Source organism: Caretta caretta, chromosome 11, assembly GCF_965140235.1.
Source record: "Caretta caretta isolate rCarCar2 chromosome 11, rCarCar1.hap1, whole genome shotgun sequence".
NCBI lineage: Eukaryota > Metazoa > Chordata > Testudines > Cheloniidae > Caretta > Caretta caretta.
Window position 1 is genome coordinate 12,773,655 of NC_134216.1, and position 17,625 is coordinate 12,791,279.

Consider the following 17,625-nt stretch of genomic DNA (forward strand, 5'->3'; position numbering starts at 1 on the left):
CTCCTCTCCCCTGGGGAAGAAGTGTGTGCAGTGGAGTGTTTTGTTTTGATTTTTTTTAAATAACACACACTGCTATGTATTTATATTAGAGAGAGCAGGTAAAAGAAATGTGCCTTTCACTTAAAGTGGAAGGGGTGGGGTTTGTGGTGATCCTTAGTTCTTGTGGGAGCTCATTCAGAGTCTCACATTGGCTCCTGAGAAAGCTCTGTCTCCTGCACAGACGAGCTTTACCCTTACTATAAAGAGCTCCATCATGGTTTTCATCCTGCGGCTTTAGTCAATCTTTTAGGTACCCTGACCCCAGACCATAGAGTGCCTGGAAGAGAAGGACTGAGATTTTGAACTTGATTTGATATTCTGTGGGAGCCAGTGTAGGGTGCAGAGGACAGGTCTGATGTGTGCAAGGGAACCCCACATCTCTGTGAACAGCATTATATGAAAGTCAGTTTATTGAGCAAGTGCTGTGTTTAATAGAACACAGGTTAGTTTGTATGTCCCAAGAACACAAATCACAAACTGTAACATGGTAATTAAATTAAATTAAATTATATTTTATAGGCACCTAACCTTTTTAAATATATATACAGAGTTTGAAATGCTAGTGCTAATCAATGGAGACATTATATGATAAATTATACAGTAAAATATGGATTAGGTATCATATTAAAAAAGATTTACTGAATGTAAAAAGACAGCGAAATTGAATAATAAAAATAATAAGGGGAAAAAAATCCAAGTAACAATTCTTTTCAGGAAGCTTAGTAGAAATATGCTTTATACCAGGCTTACGTCCAGAGAAGCTGAAAGTGATCACAAACCATATGTGATGGGAAGCTAATGCTTTTGTAAAAGGCATCCTTGGGAGGTAGTGGCCCTGCCATTGTATGCGGAGGGAAGTGTAAATGGGTTCAGACCGAAGCCCTGGCTCTGGACACCAGGCTCAGGCCTCGATCTGGGTCTCACAGAACTGAAGACCCTCCAACATGAAGGGGCTGTGGCAAGCAAGAGTTGGAATCTGAAACCAGATCTTTTATTATTTGTTTTATAGCAACACTTAGGGGCTCCAGTTGAGATTGGAGCTCATCTGTTTGAATGTTCCCAAGACAGCGCTATCTATTTGGAACCCAAAGCAGTATGAAATCTGGGAGACTGTTCTTTGTAGCCTGGACTTACACTACTTTTTTTGTGTGGCAGTTTTTCATGATGTTAACACATCTTTGCCCGTGGTAGCAATGGCAAGAGTGCTGGTGCAGACCAGCTCAGATGGCTGTCATCACCCTGTCATCTGGACCTTCTCTGAATAGAGTTAGACAACACCGGGGTTAAAATGCTGGTGCCCTGTATACGCTAGCTCTCCCACTATGGCTGCCACTGCTAAAGCTGCAAGGGTGGGAGGCTTCCTGAAAAAATCTTGTGTAGACACAATCTGTGATGGACAAGCCCATAGTGTCCTTAAATACATCTTGTCCCCATTTTAATTTTCACTTATTTAAGCAGATTAGTTATACAGATGTCTCCTTCAGATTGCTGTCTTCATTTAAAAAGTCGTCTGCAGAATTTGTCGTCAATTTAAGCATTCTAATTGCTACCCAATGAAAATCCTCTGGTAGGTGATGAAGCTGCAGAACCCATCGACTGTGGTCTGTTGTCATGGCTCTCATATCTCTCCAAGCTGCTGGTCTCTTGTTCTGCTTAAATTCAGTATCTGCGCTGAAGCCTGAAGCCATCACCCTTTGATGTCGTTTCAAACTTGAAAAAGCAATATGAACAAGTTGATGGGACAGAAACTACAGGTCAGTGTTCATGTGTTCTACTGCAGTAGCCCTTCCTCAGCCTAACTTGAGCTTTGATGGAAAACAGAGAGTTTTGGGGCAATTATTTTTCAAGATACGTTTTCATCTGTGAAAAGTTAATCTTGATCAGTCAGGAAAGTCTGACAAAATCACTATTTGGCTACATCAGATCAAGTGATTGTTACCTGAAGTAATTAGTTCCTTTTTATCAGCAGTTTTTGTGTATTACACAATGTAAAATTTACCATGTTTCTCGGATTCAAGGATTAGGCCTCAGTTCAGCACAAGCATGTGCTTAAAATTAAAGCCCTTGGACAAGTTCTTTACTAAATTGGGACAGTTTGCTGCATCAGGTCCTTACTGAGGTGGACCTAAAATACTTTTCCAAAAGGCTTTGGATATTCAAGGTCCAATTCTGCACTCTGTATCCAGACAAAACTCCAAGTCACTTCACGTGGGTGTTTTCCCTAAGCCAGGGCTGCAAAATCGGGATGCCAAACATTTAAAAAACACTTTTTCCCCTAAAAGAGGGGTGTGTGTGTGTGTGTGTGTGTGTGTGTGTGCGTGCAAATGTTCAAGGATTGCAAGGCTCCAGATGAAATTGAATTTGATGGAAAAAATCTAAAACCTGGGAAAATTAACATTCGATATAAGTTATTGGGGGGGGGGGGGAGGGAGGAAAATGACACACAAAGCATAGAGAAAAGGAGGACTTGTGGCACCTTAGAGACTAACAAATTTATTTGAGCATAAGGTTTCATGAGCTACAGCTCACTTCTGAAATCTCTGAAATCACGCATCTGCCTGTACTACCGATGTGTTATTTATGGGGCGCACGCAGGATACAGCACATGCCTTTTATTGATCGCTATGTTCTCAATGTGATTAAAACTGCCGCACCAAGTGCCACGGTGCACCGCAGTTCTCCAGCTGAGTATAAAGAGCCAAAATCCAGGCAGTGCATCCCAGTGTGTCAGAAAACACCCTCTAGCGTAACTCGTCTATGCACAGGGGAGCCCAACAAGCAGTGTTAAAGCAATGGGTGAGGTTCTCGGTTATGCCTCTTACGGCCCTTTAAGCCCCCTTCGTGCCCTCCAAAACCTGGGCTGCTCTGGCGGGCTGGAGTGGCCCCCAGTATAAATTAGACAGTTCTGAGAGTTTGTCTAAGTTTCAGCAGCCTCCCTGGGCAGCAGCACTGCATGCTGTGGCCTCCCCCAAGACACCCTTTCCCACCCCTGCAGCTCTACCCACAGCACAAAGGCATGAGGGCTTTTAAGGGGGTCCTCAGAAGGCAGCCTACAGCTGTCTTCTTCAGCTCCTGTGATAGGGGTATGTTTCCAGGGCTTGATCAAGGGCTTTCAGACCCACCACTCTATCCCTTTTACCCACTATGAAGGGGCTGGAGTGGAGGTGAGGATCTCACCCTTTCCCTACATTACTAGGGTTAAAATATACATTCTCTTAGTCATGTATGAATCACCTACCTCATCATCATCATAATCCCTCTCAGGAAGTCTCCTTGTTTGTGGTCCCATCTCATAAGGGTTCACTTGACTAGCATTGCTAGTCTGGATTGTGGGAAAGATTTTCTCATTTGCAGCAGGGTTGATGGCAGAAACAAGTCCAGGTGTTTCTCTGTTATCTGAATAGTCCTCTCTCAGCAAATGCCTCTTCTCTGGATTTTGCCTTTTATTTGCTCTTTAATGAAAAAGGAAAGCATCTTTTCCAAGGCTTAACTTTTTAGATGTATCTTGATCCATTTAACCCCCCACTCCTCCTTATTTTTCACACTCTCTTGTCCCTCTTTTTGAAATATGCAATGAGAGTAAATGTTGGTGCACCTGCACTTGTCACAAAGGCCAGACAGCGCAGTTTATAAAGCAAGCCCCAAAACTTCTTATTACAAATATGGTTTAAGGTGCCAGGAGGGGCAGAGATCAGAGAAACCCCTTTCTGTTTTGTCATGGGAAGAGGGAATTCTCCCTGACACAACACTAATTGCACTTGTAACTGTGTATGCAAACAAGAAACTGGTATGTTAATTTATACCCATTACAAAAGCTACTTTCATACATGCAATCAAGGTCCTCCACCCTGCAAATGCCACATTGTATTCCTCCAGGAGTGGGCAAGGGTAGAGTGACTATGCTTGAGTGGCTTCCATACCCCCTGCTTGGGAGGATCATAGGCTCCATGGCAATTCAGAATAGGCCAGTGCACAGGGGAGCATTGGAGCTGGGCTGAGAAAGGGGCCATTGGGTTTAAGATTAGGCAGATCTAGTGGCTGGGAACCCCAGATAAAAGATGCAGAGACAGCTGTTGTCATTCCAGCCCATAGGCTGGAGTAGTGGCTGATGGGGTTGCCCCCTCTGAGGTATAGAACACTGCAACATGCCTATCAGTTACATGCCAGAGACCCAACTAGCCCACTATCATGCCAGGGCACAGTGCAGCAGGTACCATCTCCCTCTGCCACCCATGCCAGGGTGAGGAACCTGAAGCCCCCAAGCCAGGCCCACCCCAGCCCCTCTTCTTCCTACGGCCTCAAGCACCTAGGCTATGCCCCCATCTTCTGCTGCTCTGAGCCCATGACCCCAGCCCCTGTTGCTGGACACCCTGGGTTGGTCCCTGTTGCCTACCTGGTGGCTTGCTTATGGGTAGGTTGGCCCTGCAGCACCCCAGCCTTCTTGTTATTGCCACTCTCTGTCCCTCAACCACGAGTTGCCCCTGCAGCCAGTCCTGTCCCACCTCCTGGAGCTCACCCTCATAGGCTTCCCACCTGGCAGCCCTGGCTGCCCATTGGGGCTCAGTGCAGATGCAGCCCGCATCCCTGAGAAACTTTCTGAGAAAACCCAGGACTTTTACTGTCCCAAGAAGATTTACAGATTTCCCACAACAGCTACCTCAAAAAAAGGGATGATCCCGGGAAAACCTGGACAGGGGGCAACCCACTTGGCTAAGGAGGACCACAGAGGTGCTGAACTTGAGCTCCACAGTCTGTCCCTGGGCTCAAGGGGTGGAGTCTGACCTCCTTTCGGGTTGTGTGTTGTGGCAGAGATATGAATTTAGAGGCTTTAAGCAGGGGGAGGGGGTACATTTCAGCCATATTTGCGTATTTTGGAAACAGACACCCAGGGCCAGATTCTCAACAATGTGAGCACACATTTCTCATGACAGCACACAAATTGTTAGAGGAACACATTCAAAGGGAAAAATACCTTACCTTCATGCAAAATGGTGGTAATGATGTGTCCCAAATAGAGAGACAATTGCATTGGCAGCTTTAAAAATCTGGCCCCTCTTTTTGAAACTAGGCCACTCTGTAGAGTTTAGCAATCTCCCTTGTGTTTAAGTGCCTAGCAAGCAACTATTTGTACCTCATTGAAGTGAAAATGAGTCCTGCAGCTAAGCCCAGGATCAGAGCCCCACATAGGACAGCCACAATGATAAGGATCAACAAGGAATCTGAAAAGAGAGAGATTAAAAATTCATAGCAAACATGATATACAAGGGAACCTCTCCTTTTCTACAGTAAGAATATATTTTGAAGTAAAATAGATTCTGTACCATCAAAAAGTGGGGGAGGTTTAGATTGGATATTAGGAAAAACTTTTTCACTAGGAGGGTGGTGAAACACTGGAATGCGTTACCTAGGGAGGTGGTAGAATCTCCTTCCTTAGAGGTTTTTAAGGTCAGGCTTGACAAAGCCCTGGCTGGGATGATTTAACTGGGAATTGGTCCTGCTTCGAGCAGGGGGTTGGACTAGATGACCTTCAGGGGTCCCTTCCAACCCTGATATTCTATGATTCTATGAAAACGTATCTGTCTTTCATGCTATTACTCTTGGGGCAGTGCTTATGAGATGGCCACCATCATGGATTGAACCCGTCTGCTCCAGAGCTAAAGGCATAAGCTGCTATAGTTTGAGCTAAAGCTCAGAGAGAACTGTAACACTTCATATCCGCTGTGAATCTGCAGAGGGGGACCCCATAACACCCACTCACCAGTGAGTTACATACTTTTTCAGCTCAAAGGAAGCTCATCCAAAGCATCTGAGGCCCATAGCAGTTTGAATCCTGGATCACCTCCACTGACATAACATCTGCCATCTTATCTTGGCCAACACACACTGGGGATTGAACTAGGAACCTCCAGAGCTAAAAGTATAAGCTACTACAGCTCGAACTAAAGAGCCAGAAGGGCTGGGTTTAATTCCCAGTTCTGCTACAGACTTCTTATATGACCAGGGCAAATCATTTAAACACACTCTGCCTCAACTGTCTTTCTATAAAATGGGCCTCATACTGACCTCATAGGGCTGTTGTGTAGATTAAAGTTTGTGACAACACTATGAACTCCTGAGTCAAGAATCATTGAGTTGATCAATTTGGGGAGGAAATTTCAGAAGGGAAGTTCTCTTTTACACTTGCTTAGGATGACGTTTTTTCTGATGCTTTTAGTTGTGTAATTGCCTGAAGCACTGTGGAATAATGAAAACCAGCTGCCCAATGCCAGGGTGCTGCAGCTATGTTTTTTCCATCTACAGTGTGGAGGAGTTTAAAAAAAAATCCACATGGAATTAAGCAAACTACATTTGCACAACTCCATAATGCTGCCGCTTCAGTGTCTGCTTTAAGATAGAGTAATCAGAATCTTATTTGCTAACTTTGGTGAGTAAAATAACTTTTCATTGCTCTTTACTCCTGCAGAGTCAACACAATTGAGGGCAGATCTACACTAGAAGTGCTACATCAGCGCAGTGGTGCCCCTGTAGTGCATCTAGTGAAGACACTCTATGCTGATGGGAGAGTGCTCTCCTGTTGGCATAATTACTCCATCTCCGTGAGCAGCAGAAGCTATGTCAGTGGGAGAGCGTCTCCTGCCGTCATAGCATCGGTGTGAACAGCGCTTAGGTCGCTGTAACTTGCATCACTCAGGAAGGTGGTTTTTTCACTCCCTTGAGCGACGTAAGTGAGATCGACTTAAGCGGTAGTGGAGATTTGCCCTCAGAGAGCGTGAACTGGATTCCATTTCCTCTTGCACATTATTAATGCAGTTGCCTACTAAAATCCAGTCACTTAGCTCTGTGCAGCTACACTGTAGGCAATGAGGGTACAAAGTGTCTCTAAAGGTTTACTCTGAAGATAGTGGGGTGGAGGGGAAGAGGTATAATTGAGACTATCACTTTGCCCACACAACCTTTAGTACTAGTAATGCTGTACTATTTTGGATCATGAGTTAGTCTGTTAAATGTATATATTTGAGAGACAGCATATGGTGTGCGGGTGAGTTGATGTTGCCCTCTGAATTTTATTGTTAGAATTTCCCAAGATTGTCTTTAAATTCATAACCTTGCTGTTGCATTTGTGCATATTTTAAGCAATTGGTTTTCTTAAATTGTTTTAGAAAAGGCATTAGAAGTAAGAACCCAAAAGCCTTCTTAACAAAATACATGCAGAGCATTTAACAGGGTCAAAAATTTCTTCCTCTTATAACTTATGCTTATGCCTGGCCAGCTTTACTCTGTGCTGTGTTAAAACTATTATTAGCCATTTCCCTAAAAACTTTCAGGCAAAACATGCAAAGGTTTTGAGGTCTTAGAGTTGAATACACACACAGGTTAAACATATACCAATTTAAGAATATAGTGATGGTAAGAGGAGTTGAAACATTCACATGCAAATGCACCCTGCACTGAATTAGACCCCAGCCAGTCACAGTGATTAAACAGTCATAAGTGTCAAGTTCTTCAGCAAACTTCTCTCTACACAGGATGATACTGTCAGCACAACCTCTGAGAGGGATGAGGGGGACATTTCTCTCAACAATATTTTCCTATCCTATAAGATGTTGAAAAATTGGAGAGTTTGCAGATAAAACTCACAAGAATGAAGGAGCTCAATCTGTTCAGCTATCAAAAAGAAGATCAAGAGGTGACTTAATCATAGTGTATAAATACCTTCCTGAGGAGAAAATATGGGGTACTAAATGGCACTTTAATGTAGCAGAGAAAGGTATGATGAGAACCAGTGGATGAAGTTAAAGCTAGACAAATTCAAACTAGAAAAAAGGCATGAAGCATGATTAATCACTGGAATAAATTAACTACCAAGGAAAGTGATGGATTCTCCATCTCTTGATGCCTTCAGATCAAGACTGGATGGTTTTCTGAAAGACGTGCTCTAGCCAAACACAAGTTATTGGGCTCAATGCAGGCATAATTGGATGCAATTTGATAGCCTGTGTTCTATGGCCAGAAGGAGATCAAACTGGATAATCTAATGGTTTCTTCTGGCCTTAGTGTCTATAATGCTTCCTGCCACATGGCTACAGGACTCACGCTTTTTAACTCATCCTTCCCTAACTTTGTGTTGTTGTTAACATGGTGTGTTTGCATCTCCATATGCTACTAATGCTCACTCTACTATTGCAGGGTCTGCTCTGCAAGTAAAACGTTGCTGGAAATCTTTCCTATAAGTAAACATCAGAAACTCTTGTACTCACTGTTGCTACAGTTTACTCCAGAGTAGCCCACATCACACCTAAACAATAGTAAAAGAAATGGAAATTGAGTTCATGCTGTTCAGTAGATGGTCATGAAACAATGGAACAGTCCCACCCACCACCATCTTCTCTTATTGATGGGTTTCATATTTGTGATCTTATCTCAAAATCTACGTAGTATCTGTGTTGATTTGGGTGAGAAGAAACAGTTGAGGAACACCAATTTCCTTTCTAAACTAAAATTTCTTTGTCCAAGATTTTCAGACATGACTACTGATGTAGTTTTGGATGTCTCCATTTTTGAAGTGCCCAACTTGATACACCTTAAAAGGGGCTAATTTTCAGAACGTGCCGAGCACCCGTCTATGAAAATCAAGCCCCCATAGGTGTTTCAAGATGGGTGCCCAAAAATGGAGGCACTCACAGTCACTAGCCACTTCTGAAAAACTTGGCCTTTGTGTGTCATAGTCTTTCTTGGGCACCTGAGTGCCGACAGCGACTCACTTTTCATACCAATGCTACCATTTTGAAATAAAACTTATGCTAGTGTCAGAATTAATTTTGCTGGTGAATGTAACAGTCATAGGAACAGCTGGATTGACAGAGAATGAAGAAGTTCTCTGTTTATCCAGAGGTACAGCCTGGGTAGTAGCATAGCTTCCCCACACTACTCCAGTAATGAGTTTCAACCCTGTCCTGGAGGAAGAATCTCTAGAGGGAAACCCAAGCAAAATACCATAGGACTTATACTGGTCAGCACATGTGCTTCCCCTGGACCTCAATGGAAGTTCTGCCATGAATTTGAAGCAGTATAGCTCAGTCTTTGTTGGTTACTTAATGTCATTTAATTTGTGCAGTTTAGGGCTGTGATTCTAAAAGCAATATTGTCAACTCCATCCTGTTTTAAATACCACGTTGCCTTATCTTGATAGAACAAAGGAAGTAGCTGAGTACTCACTTCACGCAGTTTCCATCTTTGTTTTTGAAATTAGGAAGACATTGGCAAACTGGGGCGCTGTTTTTACCCGTAACACAATGCATGTGATCTTCTTCAGAACATGTGTTATCACAATCTACATTTTCAATGGAAAAAAACCGAGAGTTGTTTTAAAGACAGTCTGAAAATGGATATTCTGATATAGAGGCTTAATACTTCAATATGCAAATATTTACATTTTCAGTTAACAAAGAAGGTGGCAAAATACACCTGTTTATTTCCTGTCCCCTTATAAACTCACAGAATTCTGATTTGCCTCTGTGCTATGTTATGTCTTTAAGGGGTATCGAATGATCTTTTAATAGAAATACACACACAGAAAAGAAACTTAAATACAGGCACAATAGCAGAAGAAAAAGTACCATTGCTTGGTTCCCACCAGTCTGTGGCCTTGCCAACTCTTGTGATTTTATCATGATTTTTTCCAAGATTTGCTGTTTTTCTTAAAGGCTCAGCTCTTGGAATCAATTAATTAGGTGAGAGTCTCACTTAATAAAGCATGTTTCTAGCACTCGTGGTTACGGAGAAAGGCTTGAAAACATGAACTGAATGTCTGGTAAAGGCTCCAAAACCAAAAGGCAAATAAGAACCCCAAATTTGTTATCTTCTGAAAACCCCTCATGATTGTTGAATGCTTAGGGCTGGCAACTCTGTCTTGTGCAGCACAGTTACAATACCACCCCTAAAACCCAGTGGGCAGCAGGGCAGCTGAATCCTAGAAAGGGGATTAGGGGTAGCTGGACTGCTGGCTAGCTCTGGGTCATGGTGAGGCAATGGGCCAACCTCATAGGCCCCAAGAAAATCTGCAAACCGTCAGGGAAAATAATAACACCGAGTCCTACAGGCATGCTAGTAAGAGACAATAATTTATTCAATAGGTCCTGTTAAATAACAAAGACCTGCTATTTGTAAACCGCTGGTATGCACAGTCAGACTCCAGATTTTTTCAAGCCCAGCAGCCCTGGTGGATTGACTCCTGAACCATTTGCAAGGAGAATAGGTTATCTACCCAATGCTCAGCTGGCTATGTGGTACCAATACTGTGATTTCAATCACAATACCCAGATGGTTTAAATTAGTCACATGCTTAAGAGCATTGCTAAAGTGGAATGGAATGACTCATGATTAAAGTGAAGCACCTGCTTAAGATCACTGTTTCATCAGGGCTTCAGTGCCCAATTTTCAGAGCTGCAGATGCTCAGCACCTGAGAAAATCCCTTTTTCTCAAATGGTGCTGACACAGAGTGCAACCAAGGGGAAATGAAGGCGGGGAGAGGAAAGCCCAACCTATTATAAGAGCTTATAATGGTCATAAAGCTCTCACCTGAACAGGTTTTTTCTTCTTTGTTCTTCTTAGACAATCCTGATTTGCACTCACACGTTAGTCCATCAGTGTCCACACAATTAGTAGTTGCCTCATCACAGCCATAAATGTTACATTGTGAAAGTTCTAAAAACAAAATGAAATATTTCAAAGACTTATCATAAAATAAAATCTATAATTAGCAGCAGCCTTTAATACGAAGTAGTGTGCCTGCTTAATAGCCTATGTACTGTATAGTTAGTATTTCTGAATTCAATTTTAAGCTATATTTAGGGTACAAATACCCCCCGTCACCTTGAATTAACCTTTACAGTATTGATGACCTTCCCAGCAACTGAACCATTCCCATCACAGGTGCTGATCTCTCATCTCTCCCTGCCTACAACTGGCCTGATTTGCCTCCCAGCGGCCTAACCTTCCCCAATGCCATCCAGAAAGAAGTTCTCGTGAAGGTTTCTTCCCTTAGCCCCTTTAAAAAACATGCAATCCACCCCCTGCCCTCCCATACAGGGAGTTGCGCTTTAGTGGAGACGACTGATGGATGTAAAGCTGAGCATACATGTAAGTATTTGCAGGATCCAAGCTTATAAGTAATATGTCATACAGTGTTCAACTTATATATAACTTGAAATTGGGATAGAAGCTCAGCATAGGAGAGGAGCTCTATAATTGATTGGGGTTAGAAAAAATTTCCCCTATGGATGGGTTATTCAATAATTTCCACTATGGAGGTTGTTCTATCTTTTTCTGAGGTATTTGGTACTGACCACTCAGAGACATTAGGTTCACTTGATTGTCTAAACTAGCATAGCAATTTCTATAGTTTTAAATTATTTAAAATTGATTCAGGAAAATAAACCTCAAAATGATACTTTGAAAAGAAATCTATCAGGATTTTGTTTCAAGTTGGTTCCAAAAGCTATGGCTTTGTTTGATTTGCACAGCTGTAAGTGATGACAAATGAGTAAATGGCACTAATAAAGCCATGCTTACATCTTAGTTTAATTTTTCCATTTAGAATGTTACATCCTCAAAAAAAAAAAAAGAAAAAAAAAGGACTAGCGTAAAAAATTCTGTCCGACTCAAACTTCAAATATCAAACTTGCTGCTACAGCACTGAGAGTGCTCAGACACCCCATGCACAGAAGGAATCTTCTTGAGAAGATAATTAGGCATCTTAAATTATTTAATAATTGACTATAAATAGAAGGGACTGAATTGTAGATTTTAAAGATTCAGTTTTACAAAGCAATCTTAATCCACCAGGACTCACAAGGAGTTCAAAGCTATTGTAATTCCGGCAAAATTGAGTCACATACTAGGTCATCCTCTGAGCCCTCCCGCAAATTTTCAGCAAAAGATTCAGCTCAGTTCCTAACTATGGGCTTAATCCTGCAAGGCGCTCAGTGATCTGACCTTGATCTATCAAAGCACTTAAGCACATGCTTAACTTTAAGTATTACTGGGTAAATATGCTGGCCTTGTTTTAGCAAGGCAATAAAGTACAAAAATAGTCCCACTGAACTCAATGGAATTATTCATGTGCTTAAAGTTAAACATATGCGTTCGTGCTTTACTGGCTAAGGACAAAGGGATTTGGCATCTGTACAAATGAGCCCTAAGGCCCTGTCCCATCACGAGCTCTGCATGGACACAGGTGTCCATTTGCATGGAGCTCAGTAGCAGGATCAGGGCACTGGTGTGCAAGTTTTATTTTTGCCAGAGTTCATTAAAAATGTGAACAGTTTTCACAAACATTTTAGAAAAAAATACCTTCTGCCTGTTTTTCCTTGAAAAATGTCAACGTTTTTTGACTGATCCCAGCTTCTGCTGATTTTTAATTAATGATACTTTTGCAGGAAATAGTAGAGAAAGTGCAAAACGTAACAAAAGATGTTCAGCTCTAAGCGTTAATGCACTTTTCCTGCAAGAGTTGGTTGTTTTAGTAACATAAGAATTTCCATACTGGATTACACTGGTGAGACATCTCGTCCGGTACCTGGTCACTGTGGCCCCAGTTCAGGAAAGTGCTCAAGCATGTGCTTAATCCGTCCCTATTTAGAAAACACTTAAGCTCATGCTTAAGTTAAGCATTTACTTAAATATTTTCCTAAATTGGGATGCTGGCCTAAATGTGGCCAATACCAGATGCTTCCGAGGATGGGGTAAGAAACCCACCTACTGGACAATTATGAATAATCAGACAATAAGGAATTTTCCTTACTAACTCGCCAATAAGAGATTGTCTTATACTCAGAAACACAGGAGTCATATTTCTTTTATTTTTGTCCTGTGTAAAGAGAGGGACTGTATTTTTATTCTGTGTTTGTCCCGCAGCTGGTACAATGGGTTCCTGGTCCATGGCTCCTAAGTGCTATGACAATACAAACAATAAATAATAATACTCCCATTAGCTACATAAACTGTAACATTCAGAAAAACATTCATTTTGGAAATGAATATTCCTATTCTATTCCCAAATACAAATATAACATTGTCTGTGTCTCAAAAAGACAAAAAGTTACAATGAATGGTTGAGTTTTCAAAGTAGATTAGGGGATTTAGACATAACTCATTAAAATTAATGGAGGGTATGTTTCAAAGAGCTTTGTCCTCATCAGCTCGGAAAACCTCCTCCAGTGTTCTTAGTGTAGTACTTACTTTGATAGCTGCCATTATTGAAATAGGAATGGACTTTCAATGCTTCTTCTATGAGGCTAGCAACACCACTAGCGTTTAATTCTGTGGTCACTTCAAACATGTTGCTTATTGTCACGATAGTTCCACTGGTCTCCGCTTTAATCTGTATTTTAGATTTTGCTGAACTTTGTCTGAAAAATAAGACTCTAGTGTAATTGTAGAAAGTACCATAAAAACCACATTTACTTTAACAACAGATTTTTGTAATCAATCACACAGGCATATCATAGGCAGCGAGAGCAGATTTGCCCACAGACACATTATACCACTGTGCGGTGCCTCTTGGTTCTCACCCGGCGATAACATCTTGAGGGGGTGAAGATCATTCAGTCTCCACATCCCATTCTTTAGTCTCTGCTCTGCCAACACGTGATCCAATGAATGCAAATGAGTTGCAACAGGATTTTATGAAATGGTCATTTTCTCACTAGAAATTAGACTGAGATCACAAATTCACTGACTACTGGTTATTTGCACCAACCTGGATCTCATGTCAATTGGTAACCAAGAGGTTTACGATGCTCTATCCTACTTAGTAACTCCTTGAGGCATCCAGTCCCTTTTGTGATGAGGTTTTCACTCTTAACCCTAATCATTACACTTTCAAGAGCCAGATTTTCAAATAACATGGGTGTACAATTGCCCAAATAATTTTTGCACATTGTGTTAAGTGCATATGTACATGAACAAATAAGTAAAAGGCTGAAGTCAGAGTGGTCCTAAATGTGCCCCAAACATTTTTCCCTCTTAATGCTGCTGAATACAATAGTAACTTTACTAAGGGCCAGATTCTGATACCTATATTCATGATGAACAGGGTCTTATGCCATGTTTGTCTTACCCCTTTGGCTATTATCAATAGGAATACCCATGGAGTAAAGTGCTACTCAGCATAAGTTAAGCTCTTGGAATCTGGCCCTAAAAATTTACGTACCACATCAATACCATATTCTACTCTCAGTATTTTTGCAAAACTCCCATTGTTACTAGAGGGGGTTCTACTGTGCATCAAGGGGTATTGTCTCAGCTCACCCTACACACAGGATGAGTCTGAAACTTCTGATGCTAAAATGTGTATTTTCCAAAGTGGGCCACATTCCCAAAAGCAAGAAATCCTCACTGATCTGAAACCTCGTTTAGCTGAGTTCATTTCATATTGCTCATCTGAATTGATTAAAGGAGGATTGACAGTATATAAGTTGGGGCAAACTAAGAAAGCAATGTGAGCGATGCGTTCTGTATCTATGCTATGTACACAAAGAGAGATCACAAACACACACACACAAACACAGGAGCTGCTGAACTTACCTTATATTCACAATTATTGTCTCTCCATAGTCTGTCTTATTTTTGAAAGTTGTGTTGAACTATGAAAGATAAAATGAATTTGGTTTATACCTTTGTAAAACCACAGAACAAAATAGGCAAGGGAAATTTGTGGGGTTCATCTCTCTCAGAGCCAGTTAGGGAAATTAAAGGCCCAGAGCTCCCCATGCCATGTCCAGGCAAATTCGTATTGGCTCCTAAGAGAGCTCTGCCTAAACAAGGAGTGCTGGAGTGGGCCATAAAATTGAGTATAATAATAAATGACCACTACATACAGACACTGTAGGGTGTACCATTCACCCAGGCTCCACACTTAAAGGGATGCCTCTATGCACAGATCTTCCTCATCCAGCTTGGACAGAGGGAGAGGGGGACTCAGCCTCCCCAGTGGAACCAAAGCCCTGTTCCCCATGACACTATGGAGGGGCATCCTTGGGCCTCTGATATCCATGGTGAGGAGCAGACCAGGGACAGAGGCAGTGGGGTGGGTTCAGGATGAACATCATTTCCCGCCCTGCCGCCTTGGCAAGCTGCGAACGGTGAGTGGAGTCTCAAGCCGTGGTAACTTTTCTGTGCCTCCATCTCCTCCCCATCTAGCCCTCAAACATGTGCACTGGAGCTTCCCTCCCCCCGCCCCCCCCCCCCGGCGTAAGGTAGGAGGAGGTTTCTCAGAAGCATTGGATAATGGAGGAATCCTTGGTAGCACAGGTCCAATGGAGGCTCACAGCTAGAGAGCATGTGCAGGACAGTGAGCCCAGGAGACGGTGGGGAGGCACATCCGCCCACAGATGTTCCTGTTCCTCCAGCAGATCACAGATATTCATGCGACTCTGGGAGGTTCAGTGGCTGAGCCCCCTTCTTATGGCACAAGGATGTGTGTGTGCGGGTACACTCATACACAGAGTCCATCTCTCTGGCTGAAGTACCCAGAGGAAATCCCACAATGGGAAACTCATAGTGGCTTCTGTTCCTAGACCTCTTCACACAGGTTTCTTAGCAGGAGGGGAAGATCTCTCCTCCCTTCACCAATCAGTGCGACATGGGGCACCAAGAAGCAACTCTTATAATGAGCAAATCCATCATCATAGTCCATTAAAGAACATTAGTATAATCACCCAGTATATCCCACTTCCCCAGGAAAGCTCTTCCAAGACTTCATTCAATGTTTATACAAAAGCACATTGTGTTTAACATTCCCCTCATTCATACTATTCATCTACTTATGGAACGGAAATTAGGACTCTTATTTAGGTGCCTAAATCCATATTTAGACATCTAAACTTTAGGCACCAATGTCTGAAAATGCTGGCCTTTACTTATGCTCATATGGTAGGAATACATTTTCCCGTATAAAACTGTAACTTACTTTTACTCTTATTAATGAGAATTACTGTCTCAAACCTGCTGATGATGTTCAAATAGTTATCACTGAGTAGGATCATGTTTACTATGATGTACAAGTTATTCCAATCATAGAATCATAGAATCATAGAATATCAGGGTTGGAAGGGACCCCAGAAGGTCATCTAGTCCAACCCCCTGCTTGAAGCAGGACCAATTCCCAGTTAAATCATCCCAGCCAGGGCTTTGTCAAGCCTGACCTTAAAAACCTCTAAGGAAGGAGATTCTACCACCTCCCTAGGTAACGCATTCCAGTGTTTCACCACCCTCTTAGTGAAAAAGTTTTTCCTAATATCTAATCTAAACCTCCCCCACTGCAACTTGAGACCATTACTCCTCGTTCTGTCATCTGCTACCATTGAGAACAGTCTAGAGCCATCCTCTTTGGAACCCCCTTTCAGGTAGTTGAAAGCAGCTATCAAATCCCCCCTCATTCTTCTCTTCTGCAGGCTAAACAATCCCAGCTCCCTCAGCCTCTCCTCATAAGTCATGTGTTCCAGACCCCTAATCATTTTTGTTGCCCTTCGCTGGACTCTCTCCAATTTATCCACATCCTTCTTGAAGTGTGGGGCCCAAAACTGGACACAGTACTCCAGATGAGGCCTCACCAATGTCGAATAGAGGGGAACGATCACGTCCCTCGATCTGCTCGCTATGCCCCTACTTATACATCCCAAAATGCCATTGGCCTTCTTGGCAACAAGGGCACACTGCTGACTCATATCCAGCTTCTCGTCCACTGTCACCCCTCGGTCCTTTTCTGCAGAACTGCTGCCTAGCCATTCGGTCCCTAGTCTGTAGCTGTGCATTGGGTTCTTCCGTCCTAAGTGCAGGACCCTGCACTTATCCTTATTGAACCTCATCAGATTTCTTTTGGCCCAATCCTCCAATTTGTCTAGGTCCTTCTGTATCCTATCCCTCCCCTCCAGCGTATCTACCACTCCTCCCAGTTTAGTATCATCCGCAAATTTGCTGAGAGTGCAATCCACACCATCCTCCAGATCATTTATGAAGATATTGAACAAAACCGGCCCCAGGACCGACCCTTGGGGCACTCCACTTGATACCGGCTGCCAACTAGACATGGAGCCATTGATAACTACCCGTTGAGCCCGACAATCTAGCCAGCTTTCTACCCACCTTATAGTGCATTCTTCCAGCCCATACTTCCTTAACTTGCTGACAAGAATACTGTGGGAGACCGTGTCAAAAGCTTTGCTAAAGTCAAGAAACAATACATCCACTGCTTTCCCTTCATCCACAGAACCAGTAATCTCATCATAAAAGGCGATTAGATTAGTCAGGCATGACCTTCCCTTGGTGAATCCATGCTGGCTCTTCCTGATCACTTTCCTCTCATGCAAGTGCTTCAGGATTGATTCTTTGAGGACCTGCTCCATGATTTTTCCAGGGACTGAGGTGAGGCTGACTGGCCTGTAGTTCCCAGGATCCTCCTTCTTTCCTTTTTTAAAGATTGGCACTACATTAGCCTTTTTCCAGTCATCCGGGACTTCCCCCGTTCGCCACGAGTTTTCAAAGATAATGGCCAATGGCTCTGCAATCACAGCCGCCAATTCCTT

The 17,625-nt window shown here is 42.7% G+C and overlaps 1 protein-coding gene across 5 annotated transcripts in view; it reads right to left on the bottom strand.

The window, feature by feature from the left end:
* Window positions 1-431: 431 nt before the first annotated feature.
* Window positions 432-17,625, bottom strand: part of MUC13 (mucin 13, cell surface associated) — a 35,438-nt gene continuing 18,244 nt past the window's right edge. For all 5 annotated transcript variants that reach the window (XM_048870206.2, XM_075117746.1, XM_048870202.2 and 2 more), the window contains 8 exons: window positions 14,627-14,685; window positions 13,280-13,449; window positions 10,619-10,744; window positions 9,256-9,370; window positions 8,298-8,335; window positions 5,171-5,258; window positions 3,278-3,491; window positions 432-1,749 (listed from right to left, as the gene is read on the bottom strand). In XM_048870206.2, the coding sequence (XP_048726163.2) occupies window positions 1,699-1,749; window positions 3,278-3,491; window positions 5,171-5,258; window positions 8,298-8,335; window positions 9,256-9,370; window positions 10,619-10,744; window positions 13,280-13,449; window positions 14,627-14,685 (861 nt within the window). In that variant the 3' untranslated portion in view covers window positions 432-1,698. The remainder of the gene's footprint in view (window positions 1,750-3,277; window positions 3,492-5,170; window positions 5,259-8,297; window positions 8,336-9,255; window positions 9,371-10,618; window positions 10,745-13,279; window positions 13,450-14,626; window positions 14,686-17,625) is intronic.